Below are 14,978 nucleotides of genomic sequence, written 5' to 3'. Positions count from 1 at the left end.
GGATAGTAATTAGTGGGACAGTAAGACGGGGGTGTCTCATGATCATTGTGGGAAAATCTAGCTATTCTTACCCTATACATATCATCTGAGCCTTAACAATTGGAAGGTAGTTGCCTGGGCCTTAACAATTGGAAAGCAGTTGGCTTCAGAAACTTCTGGGGTATTATAAAGTGGGTGTACCAAAGGCTGTCCATGGTCCAACACCAACTGTTTTTTGGATGACATATCCAACAATCAACAGCACATATAGTTGAGGCTAAAGCCCAAGTTACTCGAACTAGTGTGTTATCTTTCCAACCTAGGGAGAAAGAAAACATGATTTATACAGAGCACAGAATAAACATAGTTGTTATGCATTCTTTTTCTAAAGAGGTATTTTAAGTCCTAATTAGAGTGACTTTCCCAGTAGGAAGGTGTGGTGGTCTCTTCTATCTCCTCCTTTTCTACCTATGGTCACTGGTTTAACTCTTGTGTGATGTATTCACAGCTTTCCTGTGCCTAATTTCAAGGAGGAATGAGTGATTCATAGAACATCATAAAGTCCAATCCATTTTTAGTTAATTTTTGATCAGGTTCATGTTCTTTCCAAGTTTTTACTAAGATCTATCCCCAGGTTGAAATGGGTGCAGTGGTTCTTCCAGCAAGGAGGCCACCCTAGAGGAAGCAAACTATGAATAATGGTTAATATTTGCTTCAAGTGTTTGACATGATGTTAATTTTTGTTTCTGTCCTATCTAGGTTGGGGGAGGTGAAACACAATAGGCCAGGCATGATCTTCATATACAGTTTCATAGGGGCTCCATCTGAGCCCACTCTGACATGCCACCCTTATGTGGAGAAGGCTGAGCACCAGTTCCCTATCTCATGTTAAATGAGCTTCTTTACTTTGTGATGATCTTTTTCAAATATTTTATTTATTTATTTATTCATGAGAGACACAGAGAGAGAGAGAGTCAGCGACATACCCAGAGAGAGAAGCAGGCTCCTCCTGGGGAGCCAGATGTGAGACTCAATTCCCATGTGATGGTCTTTTTCTTTTTTTTAAAAGATTTTATTTATTTATTCATGAGAGACAGAGAGAGAGAGAGAGGCAGAGACACAGGCAGAGGGAGAGAAGGAGAAGCAAGCTCCATGCAGGGACCCTGATGTGGGACTCGATCCCGGGTCTCTGGAATCTGGCCCTGGGTTGAAGGTGGCGCTAAACTGCTGAGCCACCAGGGCTGCCCATGATGGTCTTTTTCAAAGTATGGTTCATTTTCTCCATTTTTCTTGTCAACTGTGGGCTATGAGAAATAGAGAGCTTGTTTCACAAACTTTTCCTCCCTAAAATTGAATACCTTAAAAGCAATGACCACCAACTGAGAGGAGTTCATACCTGCTGCTCCCTTGACCTTATTCAGCATCTTTTCTATATCAGGGGTGGATGGGGACTTTGTCCAATAAAGATCAAATTAACCATTCTCAGATTTTCAAGAGCCTCAGGATCCTCATTGGTATATTTTTGATAGGCTTGAGAAATCCTCTCCAGAAACTTGGAGAGATCATCATTTAATTTTTGTTAAGTTTCCCCAACTTTAGTAAGACTTTTTTGCTTTGGCACCGCTCACTTTAGTCCCATTAACATACACCCTCATCAGTGGCTCAGATGAACCATTTCTTCAGCAACATTTGTGTCCCAACGAGGTTTGTCCACCAGGATTGCCCCTGCTGGTAAGGGAGTATTACCCTGATTTTTGTCATACACATGCCAAGCCTTCTTATGGGCTTTATCGGTCACTTACTAGGAGATGCTCACTGTCAGGAACATACTTAATAGAGTCTGCATTTCTGCCTAAGAAGGCTTCTTGGTGGCAAAAATAGTAGTGAACAATTCAGACATTTTCTGAGGATCCTCTCTACAAAGTATGGTTTGAATTTTTCCAATCTAAAAGGTCTGAGGTAGAGAAAGGATTGTATGTCTAATAATATCTGGCAGGCTGTCTCTGGGGATTCATCCCTACAGGTTAGTGCTGCAAAGGAAATGTCCTGTTCCAAATTGGGGTGCCTCCTGACCACATTTGGTGTCCTGGAAGGTCTTGAAAGGGGAGACCAGTCCTGCCCCCAGGAGCATAGCTAGGAGGAGGAGAAACTGGAGCAGATGCGGCTCTGTGAATGTCTATGTTTGGGGCCGGTGGAATTCCCCAGGGCAGGGGGTTTGAAGATTCTAACAAGCTGAGTTTCTCATGTTTTCCTCCTTTGACCTCTGTCCTCACACACTTTCACCTCTGGCTTTCTCTCAGCAGGCCCAGTATCCTCACATACTTTAACCTCTGCCATTCTTTGCATCTCAACCTTAGAGCCCTTATGTGCTGAATGTCTATTACCTAACAGCATAAAAGGCTGAACATATGGAATCTCATTTCATTGACCAGACCTTTGACAAAACAATTCTCATCGGAGGATAGTTTGGTAATTTACTGACCCACTCCAAGTCCTGTTTTCCTTCTGATTCTAGTACGTAGATGAGCCAAGCAATGTTGCAGTAAAAAACTGTTTATCTAGTCATTGGCTTATAGCAGTATGTGGATGGTGCTGCCAGAGTGCACCCCAAGGGGGACTGTCAAAGGGGATGGAAGTAGCCTTTCTTTCCCACCCCAGAAAGGGAAGAAAGGAATGAGAAGGAAATGAAAGAAACCAAATCAGAGTGCTCTTCCAGATTCCTGCAGAGGGAAGCCAAAATCCTTGGTGAGACAGAGTTGGGACTATTGGTCATATAACTGTGGTTTCACTTGGGTACCAAGTGTTAGACGGTTTAGCCCAAAAGTAGAAAACAGAGAATCTGGTCAGCACTGGTATAACTTCTCCAGAAACCTGAAGCTCCGTGCTTCCCAAATCTGTTTCTGTTTTCCAATCACATATAAAGGGGAAGCTGGGTCAGCAAGGGCAGGATAGAGACCTTTCCTTGCAAGCGGTCTCTGCAGCTGGCCTGCCTGCCCCTCAGAAATCAGTCCAGCCACTGGGAGGGGCTGAGGCTCCTACCTGGTGCAGATGATCACTCACCAAAGCAGCACGCCCTTCCTGGCTGGCTCGCCAAAGACAGTTACCCACCTCTTTCGGCCGTCAACTTGGGAAAGAATGGGTGATCCCCTGTGGCTGCCCCGGCCAACTGCTCCCACTCACCTGGCAAATGCCCAGGAAGCTGGACAGGTGGGAAGCATAGCTCCTAGTGGGTCTGCCTATACTGTTCTGAACAAACTTGGATAAACTAGCCACAGGAGAAGCAGATAACTCAGGAGAGGAGAGTTTGGAAAACCCTTGGGTGCTGGCAGCGGGGCCTGAGGGGTGGGTGTGCTAGCATGCTCAAGCTAAAACAATCCACCTGCCCCCAGCAAGATGGACATGTAGAATTTTACGGGGGTGGAGACATTGCACCTTGCACATGGAGAGTGTGATGATGGTGTGTTTAGCACCCCCTCACCCTTCCTACCTCTTGAATGTGGCATCTTCTTTCTGTTCAGCTGTGGAGAGTCTCTCCTGTCAGTCTTCCATTGTTTTCTGGGTTATTGACACTGATGGGATGCTATCCAGCTGTACCCATGGGGCAAGGTGAGCTTAGGGTCCTCCTACTCTGCTGCCTTTACGGGAAGTCCTTGTCCTCTGCAGTTTTTGCTTAAAGAAGATGAACAGTGTGTTTTGAGAAATCAGTGGGGACACACGTGGCTGTCACGTTAGTGTGGACCTAGGGCTGTGTTTGGGAAGTGGATTAATTCATGAGATGGTTTTTCATCTTCAAAGATACTATTTTTATTCATTTATTGTTAAAATCTTACCACATCTCTAAGTTTCATTCTCAGCTTGTAGGTATTATTTGATGATAAAGGATAGGCACTTATTCTGGGGTAATATATCAGACTTTGCTGTGGTCTGTTGCTTCTTGCTTATCTGCACTTTCCTTTGTGACTTTCCTATTTTCCCCCCAAACTTCATTTTCTTCCATACCCCATCTTAAAGAGTGAATGTTTGAACTCTTGTTAGAAAAGATTTGAAAAGAATACTAGTTCTTTTTAAACATGAAAGGAAAAACAAAAGTGAGGAAAGTCATATTTATTGGTTGAAAAGCAGGTGAAGTCATCATGTAAGAATGACTTAAATGAGTAGCCATCGCGAGGCACCAATAATTCACTCCAAGGAGAATCTTGCTGTCCTTTGAATACCTTTAACTTTGGTAAGGTGGGCTTTTACTTTCCTCTGTTAATACGTCCATATAAACAAATATTTCAGCATTTTGTTGCTGGTTTTTTAAGGCCACAAAGGTTGTGGTTTTGCTTTGACTCTTTAACATTAGAGAAAGTTTTCTTTTACTATCTATGCTTTTGTGAATGAGTAAGGTCCACCTTTGCTTTTTATTTAAATCAAAGCCAGAAAGGATCTCCCAGATTTTGAGCGGGAGGGCAGATATATACTATTTAATCCCCTTTGTCCCAGGGAATTGACAAATGACTTCCACCAACACAGTTTCCGTGGTGAGCGTTTGTGTTGGTAAGCAAACCCCTTTTCTTTGCTCACACATAGCAAGGAAAAGTGGCAGCATGGAAATCTAATTTTGCCCTTCACTGAAGCAGGAAGGATCAGGGATGCTGCAGTGTTAAACTGCTTTCATCTCCTATTTGGCAGGCTTCTGAAGGATAGCCTGATGTCAAGCCCCTCACAGGCCAACCTCCAGAAGGCTTTTCACAAGCAAACGAAAGAGCTCTAGTTGGTTTAACTGCTTCTTTGTTACCTGAGAGCCAATGGCTGTTCCTCAAGTCTCCACACTCTGGTGGGGATCTGACATCTTATCTCCTGAGATGTTATTTGTTGACATATTGAGTGAATATTGATTCTCTTTATTCTACATTCCTTTACATCCCATGACAACAAATAATATCCAGGAACCATCAGTAAAAATGAGTTTTGCATCCTTCCTGGGCCCGAGTACTTTGATAGAAATGGGGACTCAGTGTGAATCCAGGCACACGAATGGAGTTGATCTTCATTCATGGTTGTTATGCTCCATGAAGTCACCGTGAGTGCTGACTTGCTTATCTTACTGAACACTGAACTGTTGCTTCCGGGGGATGTAAGGGATGAGTCCTGTAAGGGGTGGTCTCAACATCTTCATCAGCTGAGCAACACATGTAACCTTTTTTTATGAGTCTTTCTGTGACAGACCCCTTCCTTGATGGACACTGTTGATTTTTAATGTTAAACTCAACCAACAGCACGATAGCCTAGGCCTGAATAAAACTTCCCAAACACATATATTTTCCCCAACACATGTATTTTCCCCATAAGGCACATTGCAGCCTTCTTGTGCTTTGGGATGCTAGACAACACCTCAGGACTGTGGTTGAGTGCCATTATAAGTAGTGGCATCACCAATAAAAGGCACAGAAATAGGAAAAATGCATTACTGAACAGACTGGGATAAGGACCCTTGTTTATGGTATGAGAACTGAATCAAAAGACAGAGCTTTGCCTTCACTGACCTCAGCTGGGATGTGCAGGTTTAATGGTTAGTGGTTAGTGGTTTAACCACTAAAACCACTCCAAAGTCGTGTGTCTCAGTAAATACAAACAAAGATATTTCACTGAAATCTAGCTCCTGCCAAAGAACATTGTGTAGAATCCCATAGTTGGGGGGTCGGGTTTTAATATTAAAGTGTTATACAAAAAAATAATAATAATAATATAAATAAATAAATAAATAAATAAATAAATAAAGTGTTATACATTCTCAAGAGTTCAGTTTCTTTGTAGAAGATTTGACTGCTAAATACGTTTTTTAAAAAATTTTATTTATTCATTCATGAGAGACACAGAGCGAGAGGCAGAGACCCAGGCAGAGGGAGAAGCAGGCTCCATGCAGGGAGCCCGATGTGGGACTCGATCCCGGGACCCTGGGATCATGACCTGAGCCAAAGGCAGACGCTCAACCGCTGAGCCACCCAGGTGCCCCAATGAGTTTGGTTTTATTTTATTTTTAATTTGATATACTTTTTAAAAAAGATTTATTTATTTATTTATTCAGAGAGAGAGAGAGGCAGAGACATAGGCAGAGGGAGAAGTAGGCTCCATACAGGGAGCCTGACGTGGGCCTCGATCCCGGGTCTCCAGGATCACACCCCGGGCTGCAGGAGGCGCTAAACTGCTGTGCCACTGGGGCTGCCCTAGTTTGATATAATTTTTATACAGTGTTTTGATGCCTATGAAGTAATTAGTTTCTATGGTTTTATTTTGGCATATTCCAATTATGCTTTCTAAAAAAAATGGTAATGAGGGGCACCCGGGTGGCTCAGTGGTTGAGCGTCTGCCTTTGGCTCAGGTCATAATCCCGGGGGCCCTGGGATCAAGTCCCACATCAGACTCCCTGCAAGGAGCCTGCCTCTACCTCTGTCTCTGTCTCTGTCTCTCTCTCTGGGTCTCTCATGAATAAGTAAAATCTTTAAAAAAAAAAAAAATGGTAATGATACTACAAGCTTAAGGGTATTGTAAACAGTACCCATGTGGGACACTTGAAGCAAGTCAAGCCAGGGGAGGGTTCCTCCCTGCTGTTGCTGGAATGTGAGGCTCCCACAGGGAGTGCAGGGCATGTTGTATTTGGCTGTGACAAACAGTTGCTCTTGATATATTCTTTCTTGTTATCCAGAGTAATGGCAGTTGTTGGGGAGCTAAACAGGAAAGTTTTCTCTTAAATCTGGAAGCCAGGTAGTCATAATTATTTCAGGCTTTGTGGGCCAGATGGTCTCTGTGACATCTACGCAGCTCTACTGTTCTTGTGCAAAGCTGCCCTAGACAATATACAGTTGAATGAGAATCACTGTGTTATGATAAAACTTTATTTGTGGACATTGAAATTTCAATTTTGTATAATTCTCATATATTGCTAAATATGGTTCTTCTTTTGACTTTCTGCCACTACTGAAAATTATAAAACCCATCCTTACTTTATGGGTAACACAAAAACCGAGGTTGGGGCAGATTTGGTCTGTTGACTATAGTTTGCTGACCCTTGTCTTAGAATTGATGTTGTTAAAACTATGTCATATAACTGTTTCTCGCATCTACATTACTAGGTCAAGTAGATGATTACCACATTCCTTACTTAAATCTGGAAGTAAAAATCTTAGAACTTGTATGTATGTTTGTGTGTGTGTGTGTATGAATTCAAGAATGTATATTTGTATATGTGTGTGCATGCATGGTTGTGTATTATATATTTATGTGTCTGTGTGTATAGATAGATATGCATGTATATATGTAGAGGTCGGGTATATGTACATATATTCTACATATATGTAGTCTCTCATGCCTACTAGTTAAAGTAGTTTCATGATATAGAGTCCATACTTAAAAGTAAAATAGACCTAGAATTATACCCTGACTCTGCAATGTACTAATTGTGTGATCTCAGAAAAATTACCTAATTATTTTCTGAGTCAGCCTCCTCATTCCCTAAAAGGGAATTTACTCACTCACCTCATATGGTTGACTGGGGAAAATTATATAATATAACTAAAATATACCTGAGGCATAGATGGGTGTAATATATAAGTGATTTTTAAATTTTTGAATTTTCCAAAAAGAAAAGACTTGATGCATTTCTTAAAGAGACCCAAAGCTCACTTCTTATCTAGACTTCAGTGCACTCTGTCCTATTTGCTAAAAGTAAGCATGGGCACATTTGTAAGTCAGCTTGTTTCACATTTCTTTTTCCTTTTCTGGTGATGCCACTGGTGTTCTTGTGTTATTGCTTCTTTCTTCTGACCTCAATCTTTTTGGCCCTGGATTCTGGCACTTTCAGACATCCCAGGGACCCCCACTGGGTTCTGCATACAGTTGTTATACTTCACTAGAGTAATACCTGTACTTTGAATAGAGCGGTTTCTTATTTGACAAAAATATTTTTGCTTTTGAAGCTTTCTTGGTTAAGGGCACTTGCTAGGAAAAAGTACAAAATGGAAAACTTAGCAGATAACAAGAATTCAAGGCAAGGAAACTTTTTTATGGGATTTTAAAATCTGTTTTTTAAGAGACCTGTTTAAAACCAGCCTCATGGTTTCAGTGGCATGTCTCAACCCTCGTGTTTGTTAGAAGCAACAGGGTGAAGCTCTTTCTGGTCAGATGTTCAAACCAAGTGAGTAGCCAGTCAGAGGTGCTTTTATAGCACCTAAATTCAGGTTATCTTCATTTAATCGTATTTCTTTCAAAATAGCAAACTTGTCAGTACAAATCAGACCTGCTTTATAATTGTGATATGTGCTGAAACATTTATATACTAAATAATACACTTGATGAAGTAGCTAATAAAACTGGTACTCAGAAGCCCTTTTACTGAAATTGCTAAATAAAAGGTGGAAAATGGTCCTCTGAAAAACTTGCTCCAGTTTTTGGAAGGAAACATGGAATTTACTGCTTCCAAACCTGTAGCACATAATCCACCTTCTCCAGTATAATACCTAAATGTGTCATATAGAATTTTTCTTGGTATATTGTATATCAATGTGTGTGTGTGCGTGCGTGCGCAGTATGCACATGAACTTACCCATGAAGGTTATTCTGTCCTTTTTGTCTCTGCAGTTAGAGAAATTAAATGAAATCAGTGCTGGAACCTGCCAAGCTTTAGAAGTTTCCTTTCCAAAATTTCTAATTACTGAAAGGTCCATTGTTTTCTTGGTGTATTTGCAATCAGATGCTTCTTGGTATCCCAGCTAGGAGACTGAGAGGAGCAAATAAAGTTTCAGAAATGAGCCTGTGTTTGATTCTTTTGTTGTGGCCTCACTGGCAGGTCTTTCTGCTGGGAACCTGGGATGCATGGACTTGCTGCTGACTCTCACTGCCTCTGGTCCTGCAGAGAAACTTGTAGGTCCTTTTTGGGGCATCTGTGAGTTTAATGAGCAGGCTGAGAATTGGGTTGAAGATTGTATTGGCTGTGTCGAAGTGTCCTGGTTGGTTTGGTAAAGAGGAGGTGACAGTCCTGTGGTGAAGAAAGATCACAGTCCTGTGAGCTCTTTATTGTTCCCCCCTGTTATTTGGCCATTGTCTGTTTCTGTTTGTTCATTGTATTCCTTATTTTTTTGTGGATCTAAAGCTTAAATTTCATAAAATTATCTATTTTTTTTGGATTCCTCTCAGAGCTTACAGTAAATATCCTATAAATATTTGGACAATAAGACTCAGAAGCTTTGAGTGTAAAGCTTTTAAGGTTAATGTGATGAATGACAAAAGAGGTTCAGAGGTTTTAGGGTGACTTCTCTAGGTCTCTAATTTCTTCCCCTCCTTTCTTTCTCTCCTGTTCTTTCATAGGACCATGGTCCTTTATTGGTTTAAATGAAATACAGTGTGCTAAATTTACATATGTTGGCTTCAAAAATAGATCCACAGGAACATGTTTTATATGTACAGTATATTCTAAGAGTTAACATCTCTCTTCAAAAATAAGGATTATTCCATTTTTATAAGAAACATCAACCCTTGTAGTTGATAAAGTAAAAATATACTTTGTTCTAAGAAGGACAGTTTTGCATCTCTTGTGTTCATGAGGCTTATCACAGGACTTATCACATTGCCTGGAATAAAGAGGACACTCGGTGGAGACTTGAATTGAATGAATGTGTAAGAAGGAGGGAAGAAGGAGGAGAGGATCAGCTGGGAGGAAAGAAGGATGGATGAACATTTCTGGTTTTGACTCTCAAAATACCCTTTTCATGAGCTCTCGGCTAGCTGGTGGTGCAGTGGCCATCCTGACCAGAGCAGGCTGGTTCCCGCACTTCCTGCCCTTGCTGGCTCCTGCCAGGCAGGATGTGACTTTACCTCAGGGCCCCAGATTTGAGGGTGTCTGGAGGGCTCTTTCCTCTACTTGTTCTCCGTGTTCATCTGCTTTTTGTTGTCCCAACTGTCCTCTTCTAGACTTCGGTAGAAAGCTAAATATGCAAGATTCCATTGTAATAATATGCATGCATCTCTTCCTTTCTCAGTGTCATCGGTGAACAAAATTGTTGCTTATAAACAGGACAAAATGTTATTTCATTTCTGTTCTACGTTGGGCCTCTCCTGTCCCCTGTGTGTTTTGTGTTTCAGTGTAGTGGCATTATGATGCAGTGTCATCTAGTCTAGCAGCTCTTTCTGGGATGACTTCTTATCTAGGGAGCCCCCTGAGCTTTTCTGTTTTGGGCTCTTCTGATTGCTTTCTCCATTTTTACATCCATTGCACACACATCAATAATGTAGTCCTAGGGTTGAAGTGTTTGTTCAGGCAATGTGTAGTAGCGAAAACATGATATCCGGAATTGGAAAGACTGGGTCTTTAGCAATTATTTTGTATCTTAATGTCTTTGTTTTTGAAATATTAATCCTTGAAGAATTTTTGCATGAACTGACAAGTAAGATAATGGAGTGATATCTGCCTGGTGAGTGGACCATACTATGTGCTTAGTAAATTGTACTTCCTAGTTACATTTTTAAGTTGAAATTTTTGTGGAGATAGTGTAGAGTCAGATGCAGCAGTAAGAAGTAATACAGATTCCTGTGTACATAGTTCTCCATTTCCTCCAATGGTAATATTTTACAAACTGAAAGTATAACATTACAACTAGGAGGCTGACATGGTTGAAATCTACAGAGCTTCTCCAGATGTCCCCTTTTACTTGAACTTGTGCCTGTGTGTGTATTTAATTCTATACAATTTTTTTTTTACTTTTTTGCTATAGTAAAAATACAAATACCATAAAATTGATCATCTTAAACATGTTTAAGTATACAGCTCAGTGGCATTAAATACCTCTTTAATGTTGTGCAACTATCACCAGCATCCATCTCCAGAACTCTTTTCATCATGTACAACTGAAACTCTGCATTTATAAAATAGTAACTTTCCATTCCTCCTCCCCCAGCCCCTGGCAACTATCATTCTACTTTCTATCTCTCTGGATTTGATTGTTCCAGGTAACTCATCCATGGGGTCAAGCAGTATTTGCCCTTCTGTGGCTGACTTCATTCACCCATCATAATGTCCTCCAGGTTTCTCCATATCATAGCATGTGTTGGAATTTCCTTCCTTTTGAAGACTGAATGATATTCCATTGTATCCATCAATGGATGCTTGGTGGCTTTCATGTTTTAGCTGTTGCAAATAAAGCTGCTACGAGCTATCCAATTTTATTACCTGAGGAGGTTTGTGCATCCACTATTATAGAGAAAACCGTAAAAGTTCCAACATCATAAGGATTATTCACTTGTGCTGTCTTTTTGTAACCAACCCTCTCCTCTCATCCATTCTCCCTCCATCCTTAAGCCCTGGCAACCACTAATCTGTCCTCCCTTCAAAAATTTTGACTTTATGCAATGTTATATAAATGGAATCCTATTGTATGTAATCTTTATGATGGCTTTTTCACTCAGCATAATTCTTTGGAGATCATCCAAATCGTTGGATATATCAATAGTTACTTCCTTGGTATTGGTGAGTGGTATTCTGTGCTATGGATATATCATAGTCTTTTTTTATCATTTACCATTGAATGACACCTGGGCTGTTTCCAGGTTTTGCCTCCTGTAAATACAGCTTCTCATTTGTGTATAGGTTTTCATATGAATGAAAAATTTCATTTCTCTAAGAGTGCAGTTGCTGGGTTGTTTTAAGACTTAGCAAATTTGCATTGCGTAAGCCAAAGTCTCCTCGGTGAGACAGGCATGTGTAAATGGAGAGTAAAGTCATGTCATGTGAACCTTTTTAATAATATCCTGATAGACAATTTTAGACAATCATGTTAAGAACATTGATAATTTCTTACCGGTTCTTTTTCCTCCTGTAACCTCAATTTCTCTGAAGTGGCTCTACAATCTCAAAAATGTTCATTCTGAGAACTTCAGAGTATGTTGCCCTTCTTTTCTTGCCTTACTTTTCCCATGATCGAGCAGTTGCCAAAGAATTCTTGATTTTACCACTGTAGAGATTTTTTTTTTAATTTTTATTTATGATAGTCACAGAGAGAGAGAGAGAGAGGCAGAGACACAGGCAGAGGGAGAAGCAGGCTCCATGCACCGGGAGCCCGATGTGGGATTCGATCCCGGGTCTCCAGGATCGCGCCCTGGGCCAAAGGCAGGCGCCAAACCGCTGCGCCACCCAGGGATCCCTGTAGAGATTTTTATATCATTGTCCTCTTAATTCGTCATACCTCTGCCATCTGAATTTCAGCAGCCATAGCATCTTTATGTTACTAATATAGTGTCTTCCCTGGAGCTCTCTGCCCTATAAGAGGAGCTTCTAACCTGGTCACAGCTGACTTTTATAGCAATAGCTCCCTGTACTGCTCTTCATAGCCATGGCCACCTCAGGGCCTTTGCATATACCCTAGAAGAAGCCTTACTCTCTTTCCTTCATATTCAGCTGTTAGAAGAAATGCAACCTCCTCATGGGAGATCCTTTTGGTATATGTTTTTCCAGTACCTTGTACTTTTTTTTCATAGCACTTATATAGTAGGGTTTTTTTTTTTTAATTTGAGTTGTATAAAACCCAGGGTCCCACATGGTTCAGCATGGTCATAGAATCCCTTCAAAGGAGTTGACCAGAAAATATATTTTCTTAAAGCAATTTAAATCTCAGCATTGTCTCTAGTAAATGACTTTATGCCTCTGTTTTCCAAACATCACCTCTTAACCATGGTATTACCCCCTTACCAGGTGAGTCTTGAGGTAGGATGTTGTCTGACGTATCCCTTCCCAATAACTTCCCTGAAAACTGGCTTGGGATCTTTTTTATCTTTGTCATAGAACCTGGAACATTAACTGGCAGATTCTAGGCTCTCCATTAATGTTTGTGGAAACACTAATGAATGAATAAATGAATAAATGAATGAACCAAGTGTTTCTATATAGGAGACATTTAATAAAACTCTGACAAAATGAGTGCATATTATAAATCTTTCTTAATTTTCCAGGTGATTTTTGAAGTGATAACTTCTGGACATCAAGGCTACCTCGCTATTGATGAAGTGAAGGTGTTAGGACATCCATGCAGTAAGTTGCCTCAACTCTTACCCATTTGGGTCCATTGTTGGGGGTATATTTATGTTACAGAGAAGATGCTAAAGCCTAGGGAAAAGTTGTCCTGCTAAAAGAGTTTCCCAGTAAGTCTTTAGAAGTCCAAAAACATCTATTTTATGTGTCATTCATTGTATGTAACCAAGTGTCTCTAAAATGAAGATCAGGAATGGGGACTAATGGGCTACTTTGGTGTAGTCAACTATCCTTGCAAAGATCTGTGGATTTCCCTTTTAAATAGTAGCACAAAGTTAAACATTGAGAATCTATGCATTTTGCCCCTAAGTTCAGTGTATTACTGACATACTTTCAAACAAGATGGCCCCAAACAGGCCTGGGATCTATCAAATACAAGAAATCTACCTAAACTACTCGGGAGCCCCAGAAATGGCCTGATCTTCATCTTTTCAAAATTAACACTTGAAAAATGCCAATGGATGATAAACACACACTTTTCTTTTTATTACTTGGTATAAACAGCTATTAACAGGCTGTCATATTTGTACCAGAACCATTGTCCTTAAATCAAAATAAAATATTGCACCTAGCCAGTCCTGTTTCCTCCCCTACCTCCCTTGGGGCCACCATAGGAGTGAGGTTGCTGCTGCCCCCTGTATGTGTAAGACTCACATTGCACAAATGGCAGAAACAGATGTAGCAGAGTTAAAGAGAAAAGCTTTGTATAGAAAGGGGATTGGTGGCAGATAGAATCATGGGGAACATTGGTGATCTAAGCTCTGGGAATGGGTGGGAACCCAGAGGGAGGCTCTACAGTCAGGACCGAGGTGACTGCTATGCCTGAGAGGCCATCCTCGGGAGCACGAGTGCTGCATCCTGCTCTTTGGCCACCTGACCCCTGCCACCTGTCTGAACTTTTGTCACTGTCTCTGCACCTTTGCTTCCTCAGGCTTAGGCTCAAGACCCAAGTGGGATTGTCAGGGATTGACAAGTTAGATTGTGTGCTTGATTCCCTTGCTAGCAATCAAAGTTATCTAGGAAAGCCCACTGTGGCTTTTTCTCCTTCTATCCTGGGAGTCAGGCAAGACTTTTACCAAAAAACATACAATGGGGAATTTCCCAACCACAGAATAGTGCTTTGAGATCTGAGCAAGCAAAATGTGGCAAACATCTGTGTGTGCATGTGTGTGTGCATGCATGTAGGTGTGCTTCTTCCCATAATCACTATGTGGTTCGTAAAAAGTACAAAAATAGTATTTGCCTTTTGTAAGTTCTTTTTTTTTTTTTTTGTAAGTTCTAATGAATAGTATCCAGCAGTACAAATTACTCTGTATTTTCTTTTCTCCACTTAGCATTATGTGTTTTAGGTCAATCCATAATATTCTATCATATGAATGTACTATACTTTATTTTTCTATTCTTCCATGAACATTTTTTTTTCTCCCAGTTGTTTATGCTAGTGCCTCTGGGTGCGATGTACAAGAATTTCAGTAGAGTATATTCTTAGAAGCAGATTTGCTAGGATGTAGGGTAGAAACACTTTTAGTTTTACTAGATGCTGCCAAATTGCTATGAAAAGTGTCTGAACCAGTTTATATTCCCACCAGCAATGCATGGGAGTTTTATTTTCCCTGTAACCTTACCCAAAATTGATATTGTCAGACTTTAAATCTTTGGCCAGGTGAGGGAGGGCTGCCTGCTTTATTTTTAGGGTCCCTAGCATTAAAGAGAGACTGGCTGGTTCATAGATTTCCGGATTTCTGCCAATGGTCCCTACCCAAATTCCTGAGAAAGTGGTTATATTTGCAATGGATATTAGAGACACAAACATTTGCACATGTGTCTCTGCTTTTATTGCCTGGATTGAAGAGATCATGAGCTCATTCCCTGTGATAGTTACCGAGAGCCCTTCGTGGTTGTTAACCTGATGAGGGTATCATGGCACAGTCGTCTGATTCCT

At 40.8% G+C, this 14,978-nt stretch overlaps 1 protein-coding gene across 9 annotated transcripts in view; it reads left to right on the top strand.

The window, feature by feature from the left end:
* Nucleotides 1-14,978, top strand: part of PTPRM (protein tyrosine phosphatase receptor type M) — a 710,086-nt gene that overhangs the window by 245,300 nt on the left and 449,808 nt on the right. For all 9 annotated transcript variants that reach the window (XM_041721685.1, XM_041721677.1, XM_041721656.1 and 6 more), the window contains one exon: nt 12,958-13,036. In XM_041721685.1, coding sequence (XP_041577619.1) covers nt 12,958-13,036 — 79 coding nt within the window. The remainder of the gene's footprint in view (nt 1-12,957; nt 13,037-14,978) is intronic.

Source organism: Vulpes lagopus, chromosome 1, assembly GCF_018345385.1.
Source record: "Vulpes lagopus strain Blue_001 chromosome 1, ASM1834538v1, whole genome shotgun sequence".
In the NCBI taxonomy this organism is placed as follows: Eukaryota; Metazoa; Chordata; class Mammalia; order Carnivora; family Canidae; genus Vulpes; species Vulpes lagopus.
This window is presented reverse-complemented; position numbering and strand designations above follow the sequence as displayed.